Consider the following 17,907-nt stretch of genomic DNA (forward strand, 5'->3'; position numbering starts at 1 on the left):
ACTGGAAGCACATTTACAGCTGCTACCTGATGAACAACCATGTGAGCTGCTTGTTGTTAATACACCATACAGCCTCTACAGATACAACCAATTGGTTTTTGGCATTGGAAGTGTGCCGCCCATTTTTTCAACACTGCTTGGTGCAACTTACCTAACGAATTCCTTGTTGCATCAATTACCTAGACAACACTGTCGTTACCAGTCCCACCACCGAGGACCATCTTTACAACTTTCATCTTTTGTTTAAGAGATTGTGTGATGCACATCTTAAGTGCAGTTTGAAAGAGTCACATTTCTTGCAATCTTCTATAGAACATATGGGACATGTTATTTCTCACAGAAGGATCCAGCTGACTGACAGTCACAAAGTGGCTATTGCGACCCTTTTGCGCCCTATGAATGTAAGGGGCTCCAGGCATTCATGGGCAAAGTCATGTACTACCACAGGTTTGTTCTGTAGGCAGCTTTGGTTTACCATCCTCTAAATCAACTGCTTAAGACAAGAAAGGCAAAGTGTTTGTGGGACCCCTATCTGGAGTGACCATGCATTCAAGACATCAAAGGATGGTTAGTGTTCTGCCCTGTACTTTGCCACCTATCAGTTAGGGCTCCAGCTTTTGGCTGCAATGGATGCATCACAGTATGGTGTGGGTGTGGGTGGGGGGGGGGGGGGGGGGGGGGGACATGCTGTCACAATGTTGTGCAGATGGTTCGGAACAGCCCATTATGGTTGCATCAAAGACACTTAATGATGCAGAGAATTACTCTCAAACAGAGAAGGAGGCTCTCGCAATTATTTACATTATCACAAACTTTCATGTGTTTCTCTACAATGTTAAGTTTCACTTGGTGACTGATCACAAGCTATTAGTGTCTCTCTATAGCCCTGTGGCTCATTTGCCGTATAAGACAGCTCATTGACTTCAAAGGTGGGCTCTCTTCCCTAGCTGATAAAATTATGAGATTCATTCCTGTCTCACAGTTCAGCAGTTAAACGTATATGCTCTTTTGAGTTTACTGATGGAAACTGACCCTGGTTTCAATCGGGATGAAGTATTTTGTTTTTACTTCGATAAGGAAGCTCAGTGAACAGTGGATGGATTCCCTATTACCAGTTCTCACAATGCTCAAGCTGTTGCCACCAACCCTCTTTTTCTAAACAACCTTTGGCTCACGCATCAAATCCTGTCTGCAATTATGGCACAGACTCATGCTCATCAGCGGGGTTATTTTATGGTTCACAGAATAAAATGAAGTATGTTGGCAGCACACTCGAAAATGAGGCTCTCGCACACTTTCTTAGTTCGTAGAGGCCCTTTAACATTGGTGAGAAGAGGGCAGAGCTACCGCACAGATGCCATGCACGATGCTGAATCTACTGCTCACAACACAGAGGCAGTCAAGGAACCTCCAACAACACGCTACGCACATGGACTCTGGTCTGGGCTCGTGTGTGTGGGTGCCGGGAGTGTTGGATTCTGGCAGTCATCCACAGCCAGTACAGCCTGTGCATCTTAACATTGCAGCTGGTGACCTGCCACTGCAATCAACTCCGCCTTTGAGTGGAGGCTTGCCACCAACAACCCCCTCACCCTCCTACAAGATCATCTGCTGTTCCCATATCTGTTCCTCCTTCCTCACCTCCGCCCTCGACAGTCCTGCTGATTCTGCCCTATAGGATACTAGATCTAGTTCATCTTCCTCTGTTCTAGTTTTCAGCCCTCTGGAAGTTCATCAGGACCCGAGTGATTTATCGCCCCATTCTCCACGGCACACTGAAAGGGAGCTATCTGTGGCACAGATGATGTCCACGGAGGCACCATAGGAGACAAGGGAGTCGCACTCCTGAGCACCAAGCACCATCCATGCTCCGTACCAGCATCTTGCCATTCATCAAAGTTCAGCTGTATACGAGGCACCAGCCTGTCATGTTTTATTCAGTTAGCCTGCACTGGTGGCTAAGCTCAGCTGCCAGGATGCAACACTTTCAGACAACACTGTCAGCCGTGCATCAAAAGTGGTGCACGCAGCCACCGCCCAGCACCACCAAGCAGAAATGTCATCTCACTGTATTTAGCCAGTTTATGCTCTTGTTAACTTCACTCTGCTTGCAGATTATTGTATGTCCAACTAGTATCAATGCATAAGGATGATGTATTACACATGTTTTTGGTTTTGGCATAGAAGTAGTTGTATTTTTATTGGCATTCTCAATTGAGTGTGTTATTAAAGATAAAGTTGACAAAAGTTTCTAAAAACCACAAACTAAGTTTACAATTCACAATATAGTATGAATTTTGTGCAGTACTCACAAATGTACAAAAATACAACTATATCACAATACACCCAAGTCTTAACACAATGAAAGAGTATGCGAAACCAAGCCAACAGTAAAACATTAGAATCTAGAATTTCAAATCTGCCACTGGTCTCACACAAAGGAAAATACTTAGCTTTCTACACAGGTATTCCAAAGAATAACACTGCAGCATAAGTTCACCACAAACAAAATAGTGAAAATCATGGATGTACCAAATGTTTGTCATGGTAGCATATTTATGTCTTGAAAATACATCAAGTCTTGGTTTTTGCAGTACCACTACTGTTATATTTTTAAGCAATCCTTCTCTATTGTTGAACCAAACCATGAAAACAGTACATCACGGAAAACTAGCACTATTATGCTGAGTTGTATTTAACACTAACATTGTTGCTCTTACATGGTATGTGGCGGCTTTTTCAGTGGATTAAAGCAGATCTCTGACATTAAAGATGGATATTCATTAATTCATTCAACATGTTCAGTCAATCTCATCATAAAGGAGAGCCTCCAAGGACGACGAATAAGTCAATTTATACATCAAGTAACCACTACTTGCTACTTCTGCGAAGTATAACAACGACCAATTACGACTAGCAGTAATCTACTCAAACTGATAATTTCTTCTGCATTAAAATACATTTGTGTATTAGGGGAAATAAAAGCTTCTTTTTTTTTTTTTTTTTTTTTTTTTTTTTTTTTTTTTTTTTTTTTTTAAAAAAAAAAAAAACCACTGCCTCTTCTCCCTTACTACTCAGCTTATAACACTTTAATAATTCATCTTAACTTTATTACTACTCAGCTCCTAACATTTAAATAAAGCATTTTAACTTTACACAGAACATTATTAGTTGCCTACAAGCTGGCAAAATCAGGATCAATCTTATACAAATATTAAGTTATGCTGAAACTAGATTCCTGTGTCCAAGTGCTTGGATATATTGTAGGAGCAGATAGTGAGAGTTTTTTACTTTGAATTTAAATATTTTTGTGATTTTCAGTTTTCTCCTGATTTCTGCTGGCAACCTATTACAGACTTTTGCCCAGGATGAAACATAGAGAAGGGTGCATATTCTATACAAAAATTATTTCTACTTGTACTATCGTGGTTGAGAACTGCTTAGTTCATCCTAAATTCTCTCCTGTTACTAATCAAAAATACCATTAGAATACATGCATTGGTGTTTACCTGGAAGAGTTCGTAAGTCCCTGAACAAGATTATGCAAAATGTTCAGTTATCAACTTTACACAGTATTCTTACTGTATACTTCTGCAGAATAAACACTTTTCTATCTTAGCTGCAATGCCCCGGAAGATTATGCTGCACAATAGCATTGGTGAAAGTATGTGAAGTAAGTTAACGATCCTGTCCGTGGACCAACAGAGATAAAGAGATTTCTGAGAGCAAAGCAGGAGAACTGAGCTTCGTCATTAACTTCCACAAGATACTGCCACCTCAGTTTATTATCCATCTAAATGCCCAGGAAATTCACACATGGTGCCTCATCCAGTGTATCCCCATTGATTTCTAAAGTAAGTCTTTGCAGGTTAAAGAATGCAAACAAGTTGTAAGCCTCTTCCACGCTACTACTGACTGTATCTGATATGGATGGACATTTGAATGTTTTGTCAACGTACTTGTATCATCGAACCATACAGTTTTTGAAAATCCCTCCAATGCTCCCCCTCTGAAAGTCCTTTATGTAGACCAAGAATAGCAGCAGGCCAAGCTTTGCACTTGCAGCATATCATATTTAATGTTTCCCCACTCCGAATTTAATCTTATTCACATTGTATCAGTTGCCGAAGTGACCCTCTGCTTTCCACTGTTACGATATGACTTCCTCCATGCCAGTGGAAGACATTTAAAGCCATTCCATTTCAGTTTCCAAAGCAGAATTTTATGATCTACACAGTCAAAGCCCTTGGTAATACAACACAAAATAGCGACAGGGTAATTTTTGTTGATTAATTGTAGTAGAATTGACTTTGTGAGATGGTATATTGCATTCTCGGTAGAAAAGGCCTTAAGGAGTCCAAACAGAACTGATGTTAAAAGGTTATTCTCCGATAGATAAATCATTATTTTGTCACAAGCTACTTTCTCAAAATTTTTTGAGAACACAGGAAGAAGTGTGACCAGTATATAATTAGAAGTAATTATGTATCTCCACATCTGCGTATTGGCTTTGTTAATGCATATTTCAATCTTTCTGGAAACATTCCTTGACTCATTGGCTGATTACAAGGTAACTCAAGGGTGGCCCTATCAAGTCAGCATAAGATATTAGTACACTGGTTGAGGTACCAATATTGTCAGAAGAGTTACTATTTCTTAGAGACCTAATGATTTTTGTGGTCTCTCTAGAGAGGAGTTGGGAAAACTGTTTCCTCGTGGCAGAGCACACATTACTTGCCTAAGTTTATTGGATATGCTTGTGATGGATGATTTTTGTCTCCATACTTTCTACTAGACAATTTACAGGCTACTAAGACTGCTATTAACATTACAATTTCCATGTAAAGGTCACAGATGTAACCTCAGATGTGAAGAAATAGAACAAAACCTTATGGTTTTATACGCCAAATTAAAGCACGCACATGTCTGGCACATACCAGAATAATGGAAGCATTAAAATTCCTACATTCTGAAGGGTATGCTGCAATTTTTAGCACAAATGATAAGTTCATTAAAGCTTCTTCCAGAGTAAAAATTACCAAAGGGGTGTTACCAGACACATCACTACATTATTTCTGCTTTTTACTGCATATATGCAGGAACATTATGGATATTTTTACCACACATCTACCCATCCACTAGTGTTACATGTTCCAGATATATAATCAGATCGAAAGTGATGTTATTATCTAAAGTTATTGTAGACATCAAAAATGTCAACAGTGAAAGTATTTCTCTTGTATACTACTGTTATTATAGGCCTATGTAATGTTAAAATAATGTAACGTTAAGATATGTACCACTTCCAATTTTTTAAAGTATTTTAAACTGTTACAGTTTTCAAGTCCCCCCTCCCCCACTCCCTCCCAACGAGACTCATAAAACAATAGTTAGAAATACAAGGTCTGTTCAAAAAGTTCTGGAACATTTGTAATTTCGTGTCAATGGTGTGTCAAGAGTGAAATGCAGTTGGCATCCCTGCACACACCTTTGTTTAATGTTTAGCCGTCAGCAGTTTCATTGTTGTATGTCTGTTAGTTACTGTTCAGTGCTGTATTGAGTAGAATGTTGTGTCACACAGTTCACAAATTTCAAGTTGTAAGAGTTAGAGGAGCAACAAGTCTGCATTAAATTTTGCGTGAAACTCAAGAAAAGCTATACTGAGACCCTTGTTCTGGATGCCCTTCAACATCTGATGACGACACTCATGTCAGGAATGTCAACGAAATTGTGCATTCCAATCCAATTCTTTGCAGAAGAAATTAACATTTCAGATAGATCATGTCATGAAGTCCTGATACAACATCTTGCAATGCATCATGCTGCTGCCAAGTTCATCCCACAGTTCATGAGTCAAGATCAGAAAGACCTTCGCCTCGCAAGCTGTGAAGAGTTTTTGGATTGTGCAAGTGAGAATGAGATTTTCCTTAAGAGAATCATAACGGCAATGATTATAATGATGAGACCAAGGTTCAATCTTCACAATGGTCGGGAAAGGTTGTTCAAGACCAAGAAAGGCTTGTCAGGTCAGGTCAAATGTCAAAGCCATGCTGATAATATTCTTTGACTTTAAAGGATTACTTCATCATGAATTCGTGCCACAATGACAAACAGTTAATCAACGGTAGTATCTGGACAAGCTGTGATGTCAGAGAGAAAATGTGAGAAGCAAATGGCCTAAAATGTGGCAAGACAGTTCATGGCTCTTGAAACACAATAACGCATCTGCACACTCACTGTGGTTAGTGTGTGACTACTGCACAAAAGCCAAAACCACTGTGCTGTCTCATCCTCTGTACTCTCCAGAACTGTCACCTGTGGACTGTTTTTTATTTCCAAAGCTGAAAACCCTTGTGAAACAATGAAGATTTGCAGCAATACATGAGATAAAAGAAAATTCGCAGACAGCACGTTTCACGATCCAGCAAGAGGCGTACCAAGACTGCTTCTAGAAGTGGAAACGGCACTGCGAGCGTTTTATCAATTGTGGAGGAGAGTATTTTGAAGGAGACCATTCACAATAAGTAAATTGTAAATGTAGAAAAATTTTGTGGACAAAGTTCCGGAATTTTTTGAACAGACCTCATAAAGCAAATGTCTACTACAGAGACTAAGACATTCAGGTAACAGAGTGGAATTCAGGTTCCTTTAAATTTGCGTGAGCAAGCCTTCTTTCTTTTTATAATAATAATAATAATAAAATAATAATAATAAAAGATTTTACTTTTTTCAAACTTCTCTACACTTTCAGATAACATAATACATGTTTTACCTATTTCTACCAGGCCAAATAGATATACTCAAACAAAGAATTTATTATTTGGACTTACCAAATTATTTATTTTTTCTGGACTTCTTTTCTTAGATAACGATTTCTTAACATTTGTTTTAACAATTCTTCGGGATTTTTCCCTCAGCGTTTGAAGCTTAACTTTCTTCATTTCATCCTCCATGTTCTTTTTGCTTTGTTCAGTGGCAAATCTTTCTTTTCGTTTCTGTTTCTGTTGGAGTATATATTCCCTAGTTTTATTTCGATTATGAAATAACTTTCTTTTTGGAGTATCTGAAGTGCATTTTTTCTCTGAAAAATAAATAAATTAGCAATGTTGTTTTGTTCAAACTGAAAAATGTCTTATTTTGCTTGCAAATATAGCATGGAAAGTTCTGGTTGAACCTAAATAATTTAGGAGTGAAGGAGAACACTTGCCGAAGAGCAGAAGCATTGAGAGGTGCACACAAATACACACACAATTTCAGAAGACATCCTTTGTCAAACAGCCAGCAAAAAGGTGTGTGTCTGTTACTATAGCTTGTCAAAGTATTTCTTCCAAAAGCTAGAAGTTTTCATTCCCTTTCCTGTGTGTGTCTCTCGGTGACTCAATACTTCTGTTATTTTGCTTACAGTTAAAAGTTAGCTTCAAGTATCAAAATTCTGTTTATAGTATTACATTCATTCAGCTTCAATTAAGTTCAATTTTTCATTACCAAATTTAAGTACATTATCTGGCTCAAGGGATTAAAACATGGATATCAGAAGTAGATTTTAATAGTACTGGACAATTGTCCACAGTCTGAAAGCTATGAACATAAGAAATCAAATATTAGTATGTACTGCATAATATTTAAATACAGGGTTTATCCCAATGCTTCCATATCCAGTTAGTATCTCTGTTCAGGTTAGTTCACAGTAAAAGGTTACATTTGGAAGATGGCAGAATTCCCTCCAGATAATTTTTAAAGATAATGTACTTCCTGTCAAACTTTTACGGTACGTTGGATTCAGATTTTTTGGTAAGTAAGAAGAAGGGTGAAAACGCATTATGTAATTTTGTGTAGTATACAGTTAAAATATGTAAAAGCATTTAATTATAGCGAAATACATAAAAATATGTAACAATAAAATAAAATGCATCAACACTGGCAACATAATTTACGAATATTGACAGTTTTCATGTGCACAGGAGCAAAGGAAAACAATATTCAACTACATGAAAATCAAGGGTCCAGTCATGAGATGTGGAGAATACCAATTTGCAAGGGCATGTGGAATCCTAAATTGCCAAGGTAGTACAGGGAAAGTAGAAAAATCTAGAAGCTAAAATACACAGGATGGAGACAGTTATTTTAGAAATCAATGATGCAATGGTCAGAAGAGGCAGGAATTTTGGAATGGGGATCACAGAATTCTTCCTCATTGGTTAGAAAATGGTAGTTCAAAACTATGACAATAACAAAAAAGGAAATTATTAACAGAATGAAGCGTTATCTGCAGCAAATAGAAGAAACATTCATCCAACTACACACGCCAATCACGGATATAGGTGACAGTGAAACTTAACTAATGTATGACAATGAAAATAATAAATTTTTGACAATATAATGTAATTGGATACATAAAAAAATCTACTCACTATCCGTTAGCAGGAGAACACGCATACAAAAAAAAGGTTTTACTAATGCAAGCTTTTGAAGCCAGTGGCTCCTCCTCCTGATGGAAGGGTTGAAGGCGAAGGAACAGGGGTGAAGGGAAAGGAAATGGAGAGCTTTAGGAAAAGGGGTAGAGTTTGAAGAAGTCACCCTGAACCACAGTTCATAGGAGACTTAGTGGATACGTTGAAAAGGAAAGATTGATTATGAACTACAGGAGTTATCCAAGAAGTTATATATTCATAATGGTCATAACCTAATGACAGTTTACATTTAAGAAGTTAATGAGAAAGCAGTTGAAATGTTGAGAGACTTAAAACAAGCTGAAGGAACTAAAAACTCTGACTGCTTGTAAGAATACAAATAAAAAAAACTCTTGAGTTATTGCTGTGGAACACTGATGGAATACCTTGAAAGAAGTCTACTAGGAAAGACCAAGATAAAAAACAGGCAGTTATGGGTATCAGTTAAGATACTCAAATACAGAAGCATCAAAAATGTAAAAATATTGTGGGGAACAGCTATAATATAGGTAACTCGGGTATGAAATCAATCAAAAATGTACAAAATCTAATGAAGAATGGATGGAGGAAAGATGTCAGAAGATACATACAAAACCAAAACAGGTTGATGTAGATGCTGCACACTGATGATCATATTATGGAGCACAAAAGGTGGAGACCAATGATGAGAGACGAGAAGGATAACTGGGTGATGGAAGAAGAAAATAAGGTGAGAAGATAAGAACAACACAAACAGAAGCTTTGTAGTTGAACATAAGAAAACAGATCTACTGAAACTGAGGACAAAGTGTAAGAAGATATTAGGGGATATTCAATATTTATTTTTAAATTGCAAAAAGTTTTGCTCAAATGTGAAAGGAAGGAAGGCACAGATACTGATGACATACCAACAGAAGGCAAGATCAGATAGATGTGAAAATTAATATCGTAAGTCAACTATCACAGGACTAAAAAATATTCAAAAAAGAATGTTACTGCAGAATGGAAGTGAAAAATTGAGGCTGGATTGAGAGCAGGCTGTTGGGTTTTAGGGAATAGGAGCCCATGTAAGGCAATGCAGCAGATATACTGAAAGGAAGAGGGTAACTGGCAAGTGAAAGAAATGGAGAACTGCACCAAACCAATCCTGAAGTTGCTGAGCAAAACAAAAACATCAAAAGTGAAAATAAAAATTGTCATTTCCATCAGTCACATTGCTGGACAGAAACCTACCATGGAGACTAGTCTATTTTTACGTTTTTAACAGAAGTAGGTGTTTTCATTTTAGAACACATATTGTACAAAAGAGCATCAAACACCTTGTTGGATAAGTGTGTCAGATTTTGCAGACAAATATAATATTTAACTTCAGCAAATGATACAAACATTTCAACAAGTTCTATTTACAAACTAATCAATTTTAAATAATTACATATGCCAACACTATAGTGTGCACATAAGATGGCAGCAGCGTGTTACGTTCTGCACAAAGAGAGAGATGAAAAATGCTTGTGTCACCAGAGTACTCTCTGCCTTTGTCCCATGCCTCACCTTCCACCTATCACCTTCCCTGATAACTGGCAAGATGAGAGAGAGCTACATCAGGCTGCTGTTTCTTATTCAGAGTCTCCCTAGTTAGAATTTGTATGTTTGGGAAACGATCACTGTTGCTTCACAACGTAATACTTCTTATGTTTGCTTTAAGTCACCCATAATTTACACTATAGGACTAAGTGACCTAACAGTACATGAAAATCAATGCTAAATGCACCATGCACACTCCGAAGCAAGTGCTACAGGCAGCTGCAGCACAGTGACACTATTGGTTGGAGCATCATGTGGGACACTGCTGCTAGCCACTGTGCATCACCCCACCATTCACCTTCTTATGTGGAGACCACTACAACATAACACATGTCCAAAGATTCAATAATAGTCGTCACTGGAAAAGCATTTAATGTCCTGAAGACAACACATAAGTTTAGACTGAGGAAGGATGGGAAAGGAATTAGGTCAGGCCCTTTCAAAGAAACTTACTGTGACCAATTTACGAATATCAAGGAAAACCTAAATCTGGATGCCCAGATGGATATCAGAACATTATTTGCAACTTTTTAGACATGTCATCATCGCCGCCACCACCACCCACTTAAAAAAAACTTAAGATGTAACATAATAGGATTCTGAGGACATACTAATAACACCTGGTGTGTCTTTGTGGGTGGGGTGAGTGTTCAAGTATAAAGATCTGAAAAATAAGCAAGCTATTCTCCATCTTTTCTATTTGCTCATCTACTGTGGAGCACCTTCCTATTTGGTGGATTGTGATCTATTCTCAAACAGTTAATTATATACATATAAATGTAACAATCAACATTAACAAAGCAATGTACATTCCTAGTCCAATGTATGGAAACAAGGTATTTCTTTCTTTCTTTCTTTCCTGAGAAGAGCAGCAAGGTACACATGATGTCCTTGGTTCTTGTCACCCACATGGCCTTAATTTACATTAATTTCTTTGGTCTCGGCATTTTTTCACAGTAACTATTCCTTTTCTCACTTCTTTTTAGTCTCACATATCCTTCATTTTTTTTTACCTGACTCCACACATTAGGGCCTATGAATGTACCATAATGACCAGTATCCTGACCCCTACACTAAACGTTCCTCATTTCCTGACATGTGAATAGGGTAAGATCCATTTGAGAATATTTGATTCAGGAAAGACATACTAGAGGGTACTTGATTCTCTAGATTATTTGTGGTATAGGGGATAAATACCTGTTGACCATTTCTTACTTTGTTTTCAGATTGTTGTTTCTTTTATCTGCCTAAAAGAATTTACTTTCTCTTCACTTTTGAAACTGTGATAGATAACAATTACCTTCGCTGTTTTCATTGGGGCAGTTTTTTCCCCTATTCTATAATAAGCATAACCATGCCACTAGATTGGTCACCAGATCAATGATAGTGGTCCAGCCCTGATACAATATTTCTCTTTTTTCACATGTTAAAGTAGTCTCCCAAAAAGGACCTTTACCAAAAGCATTTCATTTAGCTCATGCTATGTGCCACTCAATATAGTTCTTATAACTCCCCATGTACTATTACCCCATTTGGGTTCTAGTAACTCTAGTGTCAATTTCTGCACCTTGTGTCATCTCCCAATTTAGATTTGAGTAACTACTTCCTACTCCCAGCACTTGTAAGTATGCCCATTTTGGTATAGTATAACAATAAAAAATATGATACGAAAATCTTCATTTTGAATACTCATATGGTCAAAAACAAAACTTCAGTTTGACTAAAATAAATGTGAAACATGTAACGGAAGTTGATGAGCTAGATGTCAGATGATGGAAGGGGGAATGTATTTAATTGCATGTGTGCCTTTCCCAAATGATCAGTCATGGAGAGACACTGTGGAAGCTTCCTACAGCCAGTGTGACTTAGTGGTTCCTGCTATGTGTCATTCTTTGAAATATAACAATGGTATGGACTACAATCATTCAAAAATCGTTTGAGTGACCCTGATACAAAGTTTGTATATATTTTACAGATAACTGACCTCTGCTGTTCTCGTTAGAAGCAGGTTACCTGGCAGACAGCAATATCTGTAAAATTGACTGCAATACGACTCGCATCCAAAATACTAAACTATTATTTCTTCCTACTCTTGCACTGCTGATAGATCTGCCACAAACTAAATTAATGCAATTAAGTATTTGTTTCTTACCAGAATCTGCATTTTTCAGATCATTGACTTCAGTTGAAGCTCTTTGCATGGAGCCAACACTTTTCACTTTAATATTAGTGGCTAATTTTTCAGTTCCAGCATTGTTTCCATCAGCACTTAAAACCTCTGGCTCATTTACATCTAATATGAAAAAATTAAAACATTGAATCGTATAATGTCAATACTACACTAAATTTAATAAATTACACACAGATCATCTCATGCATACACTAGTCTAGTTATCACATTATTTAAAACCAAAACTGGTTAACTACACCAAATATTAGTTTCTTACCAAGATCACCATGGTCTAATTCATGGAATTCTTTGTCATTTCTTTGACTGGTAATAATATTTTTCTCAATAATTATGTCACCTGGATTAGTAGCACTGATACATTCTGTTAAAGTAGTTTGAGCTTCTGCTTCAGAAATGACTGACTTAGTGATGACAGATGAACCTATATTGTCTAGGGGGGGAAAAAGAGGTGGTGTATGAAAGATGTCATTATAGTAATATTGACAAAAAGAATTTCACAAAATAAATACAGGGTACAATAATTCACATACTAGAAATGAACCTTTGTTCTCGGTAAGAGGGAGGATAGTGATGGAGGGAGGGAAGTCATTAAATGTGTTATGGATACTGAGACAGTAAAGGAGGAAAGTATAGAAAGAAACTGTGGTTTTGGCCATTATTTGGTCAGCTGCACATTCAAATACAAATGCAGCCAGTTACACCACTGCATTTCCTACAGCTGCCACCGTGGCACAAGGGTGCTGCCACGAACAATTACACTGCTGCCAATGAGATGCAAGCATACCCTCTCTGCAGTTCCAGCAGCAGGTGTACTTAAGCTTGAACACTGTTGAACAACCCCCTTTTTGTGTGTGTGCCAGTTGAATAGAATTTACAGACTTTCACAGTGGCCAGGGCTCGACATTGGAATAGACATTGTATTGAAAAGTGACAAATTTATAAACTTTTTGTGTCTGTATATAATTCTACATTCAAATATACTGTTTGCAACTGATGCTGTGAATTAAGCAACAAAGTTATGTATTATTTTCACTCTTTGATATTATGTAGAATAAATTAATATCTGAATCCTCTGTTCATGAATGGCATCTGTTTCTCATTCCTAAATCCACGAAACAACCATACAGCATGCAAGGAAGACATAACAGACTGGCAACAAGAAAAAAGAAGTGGTACAAGGAGCTTGGGAAACCAGGAAACCAGAGCAGAACTTTTTTTCTTTCTACTGAATTATTTTGTGTGTGTGTGTGTGTGTGTGTGTGTGTGTGTTAATCTGAAATACATAAGTTGCAATATTTAAATTGAGATATTTAAGGAATCATGGCAAACCAGGAAGAGTAACACCTAAGTGCTGAACAGTTTCTAACATCTCCTGTCAGTTTCAAACTAAACTAATAATAGAACTGCTTTCAGCAGTTTCTTGCACGTACAAGCACAAGCAGCCCTGGAACAAAAGGCACCACAAGGTACAGACAGAATTCAGCAGCCACTCCGCCCTTCTGACAGTTCGGTGAGACAAAGGAAACATGGAAAGAACACACAACGCAGCTGCACCAACATTTTGGTGCCTACAAAATCACACGTGGATAACGTTGTGCATTTATCTTTCCACGTGTAGTAGAGTGCACCTATCACTTCACAGTGAGAGTGTTTCCCCTCAGTTAGCCCTAAACACAGCCCTAGGAGGTTATAATTGCAAGATTAGACGAATTTTTTGAGAGTCAAGTAAATGTTTCTGCTGCATAGTATAAATTTTTCTGCATGCAACTTTGTAGTAATCAGTCCTATAAAGAATGAATTGCACAGCATAACCAAAGACTATAAATTCAGCAGTGTCTGTGGTGCAACTGATCAGGATGAAATGCTTTGGGATGCTATTATTCAGAATCTATCAGGTCAGAGACTGAGTGCCTAAATTCTAAAACATCACAACCTTAGCCTAGGTGAAGTGCTTCAAGTTATCAATGTATACAAAGTTCACGATTTAGCCGAGTGTGATTGACTTGAGGCAGACAACCCATGCCCCAGGCACAGCCCTGGTCCCAGCACTCATAAGTCAGCATCAAGTAAACAAGGCCAGACACACAACTACAGGGTTATTACAAATGATTGAAGCGATTTCACAGCTCTTCAATAACTTTATTATTTGAGATATTTTCACAATGCTTTGCACACACATACATAAACTCAAAAAGTTTTTTTAGGCATTCACAAATGTTCGATATGTGCCCCTTTAGTGATTCGGCAGACATCAAGCCGATAATCAAGTTCCTCCCACACTCGGCGCAGCATGTCCCCATCAATGAGTTCGAAAGCATCGTTGATGCGAGCTCGAATGCGTGAGGATTCTCTACCGCCCAAATTCGCACATTGTGTCTGTTCACTTCACCATTAAGAAAAAATGTTGCTTCATCACTGAAAACAAGTTTCACACTGAACGCATCCTCTTCCATGAGCTGTTGCAACCGCGCCGAAAATTCAAAGCATTTGACTTTGTCATCGGGTGTCAGGGCTTGTAGCAATTTTAAACGGTAAAGCTTCTGCTTTAGCCTTTTCCGTAAGATTTTCCAAACCGTCGGCTGTGGTACGTTTAGCTCCCTGCTTGCTTTATTCGTCGACTTCCACAGGCTACGCGTGAAACTTGCCCGCACGCATTCAACCGTTTCTTCGCTCACTGCAGGCCGACCCGTTGATTTCCCCTTACAGAGGCATCCAGAAGCTTTAAACTGCGCATACCATCGTCGAATGGAGTTAGCAGTTGGTGGATCTTTGTTGAACTTCGTCCTGAAGTGTCGTTGCACTGTTATGACTGACTGATGTGAGTGCATTTCAAGCACGACATACGCTTTCTCGGCCCCTGTCGCCATTTTGTCTCACTGCGCTCTCGAGCGTTCTGCTGGCAGAAACCTGTTGTGCGGCTTCAGCCGAACAAAACTTTGTGAGTTTTTCTACGTATCTGTAGTGTGTCGTGACCATATGTCAATGAATGAAGCTACAGTGAATTTATGAAATCGCTTCAATCATTTGTAGTAGCCCTGTACATACAGTGTTTTCTGGGCTGGCACAAACCCAATTACACTGCTCCAGTTGCATACAAAGCAAAGTCATGTGTCAAATGCTATGTCAATCACGAATGGAAGAATTGCTTCTTCAAGCGAGCTGAATGCAATTTTTGTCATCGCACAGGACAGCCTGCTGCAAAAGACTAGGCAACCCTCGTCTGTTTCACGTGGGAATAAAGCAAAGGAGGAACAACTGGAAACCAATATATTTCGCGTTCAAATTCAGTGCAAAACTCAGATAAATGAAGATGCAGAAAATGCACACACATGCATTTGATTCGAATACCACATACATCAAAAAGGCTCTCCCAATCTCAAAATTCATGAAAGCGCTCTGGTGCACAGACAGAGACAGAAGATAGGTTTTTACAACATGGGATGGACAATTTTATTCAGAGAACACATCGCAAACTGTGGATTACACGGCAAATTCGTAACCAGCCAGTGCTTTTTGAACTAGATACCGGAGCTCCTTTCATGTTGCTTTACCTAGATACATACGAAAAAACTGGCCAACGACATTCGCAAACATCAAGTCCACATCTCACCACCTATATTGGCAACAGCATTTCAGTCGTAGAAGATGCTGCATAACTGCAAAATCCAAAAACATGAGTAAGGAAGTACCTTTCACTATAGTTTGCTCACGCAAAAGTCCGAATATTTTTGGCATGGATGTGTTTCATTCCCTCAGATTAGGCATACAGGACAATGTGCATGCTATTGATACAAAAATTTCCCATGATGCAATTCAACAACTCTGTGACAAGTATCAAAATTTGTTCAACAGTACGCTAGGATGTGGAAAAGATTTTCATGCTCTCATTATGCTGAAAGCTAATGCGCAACCCAAATTTTGCCGTGCATGCCTTGTGCTGCTCGGATAACACAATGAAGTAGCTACAGAAATTCAGAGACTGGAATCTACTGGTGTCTTAAAAACTATTTCAATAAGTCAGTGGGCATCCACCCTTAGTCATCATTCATAAGCCAAATAGGAAGATTCGTCGCTGTGCAGATTTCAAATGCACACTCAGTTCACAGACAGTCATTGATTCCTACCTGCTCCCACATATAGAGGAAATTTTTGCTCACCTGGTGGGAGGCCAACTCTCAAAAATTGGTCTTGCAGAAGCTTATCTTCAATTACCATTAGAAAGAAGAGACAAAGAAAATTTTTATTCTGAATACTCTGTTATCTTATTTGAATATCAATACTCACCTTTCGGAAGTGCTTCCGTGCCTGCATTGTCTCAAAAATTTCTCATACAAGTTATGTCCAAGATGCCTTCTTGTTTTAATTACCTTGATGACATAATCATGTCTGAACGAACACTGGAATGACACAGCAGCGCAGGCAGCTACAGCCCTATGAATTCAGTAATCCTGCTTTAGATCACACTGTTAGGGATTTCTTCATTGCACGACATCCAGCCGCTGTGACACAAACCACATCCATCCATTGAAATGCAGCCTCCTACACAGTTTACTGAATGGGTGCCTCCACCTGCAGCAGTCTCACCAATGGCAGTCAACATCTGGTCCCCTGCGAAGCTTTTGCCGCCAACACTGCAGGTTGCCTCTCCAATGGACACTGACATCATCACCATCAGCTAGTCATCAGCACCCTCTGCAGCACCCTCCATGCTCCTACTTGTTGCATTGGATGCGTCTTCTCCTGATGTTCTGGGGCAGTTTCCCTGGCACTCGCAAGACACAATGTACGCTGCAGATCACCTCTCCTGTGGGCATTGACACCGTCAACGTCAGCTACTCGCCAGCACCCTCTGCAGCACTCTCCATACTCCTACCTGTTCTGTTGGATGCATCCTGCTCCTGATTTTCTGGGGCAGTTTCCCCGGTGCTCACAAGACACAATGTTGGGATGCAGGTTAGTCTTCTCTGTCCCCAACTCAAGTACCTGCCTCTTCACTATCCACAGCACAGAATTCCCCCATACCTTCCAGGTTGGTGCTGTCGGCCGTTATTGGGTCAGTCACACTTTCAAAGTTGCATGCCGCCATGTACACCACTGCATTTCCTAGAGTTGCCACTGCAGCACAAGGGCACTACCACGAACGATTACGCCACTGCCAATGAGATGCAAGAATCCCCTCTCCGGAGCTCCAGTGTGGGTGTACTTAAGCTCCAACATTCGTGCACAACAGCCTTTTTCTGTATTTGCCAGCTGAATAGCATTTACACATTTTCATTGTGGCCAAGTCTGGATACTTTCTGAATAGACATCGTATTTAAGAGTGACAGATTTATAAATCTTTTGTATCTGTACATATTTCAACATTCAAATGTACTGTTAACAACTGCTGCTGTGGTTTCAACAACAAAGTTATGTATTTTTTCACTATTTGATACTAGATGTAAAATAAATTAATCTCTGAACACACTGTTCATGAACAACATCTGTTCCTGGCTTCTGTATCCATAAAAGTACCTCACAGTGTGCAAGGAAGACATACAGAAACGAGGAGGGACAAGGGAGCAGGGAACGGAAGGGGAAAGAGAAGGTAGCGTGGGCAGCTGTGAAGGGGACCAGGAAGAGAAGCAGGAAGAGAAGGCAACACAGGCATCTTTGAAAGGGGGGGGGGGGGGGGGGGGAGGGCAGTATGAGAGGCTGTGAAAG

At 39.1% G+C, this 17,907-nt stretch overlaps 1 protein-coding gene across 1 annotated transcript in view; it reads right to left on the minus strand.

Moving 5' to 3' along the window:
• Positions 1–17,907, minus strand: part of LOC124795979 — a 78,589-nt gene that overhangs the window by 16,679 nt on the left and 44,003 nt on the right. The window contains exons 5-6 of the mRNA XM_047260061.1: positions 12,166–12,306; positions 6,831–7,081 (exon numbers count right to left, since the gene is read on the minus strand). Of these exons, the coding sequence (XP_047116017.1) occupies positions 6,831–7,081; positions 12,166–12,306 (392 nt within the window). The remainder of the gene's footprint in view (positions 1–6,830; positions 7,082–12,165; positions 12,307–17,907) is intronic.

Source organism: Schistocerca piceifrons, chromosome 4, assembly GCF_021461385.2.
Source record: "Schistocerca piceifrons isolate TAMUIC-IGC-003096 chromosome 4, iqSchPice1.1, whole genome shotgun sequence".
NCBI classification, from domain to species: domain Eukaryota; kingdom Metazoa; phylum Arthropoda; class Insecta; order Orthoptera; family Acrididae; genus Schistocerca; species Schistocerca piceifrons.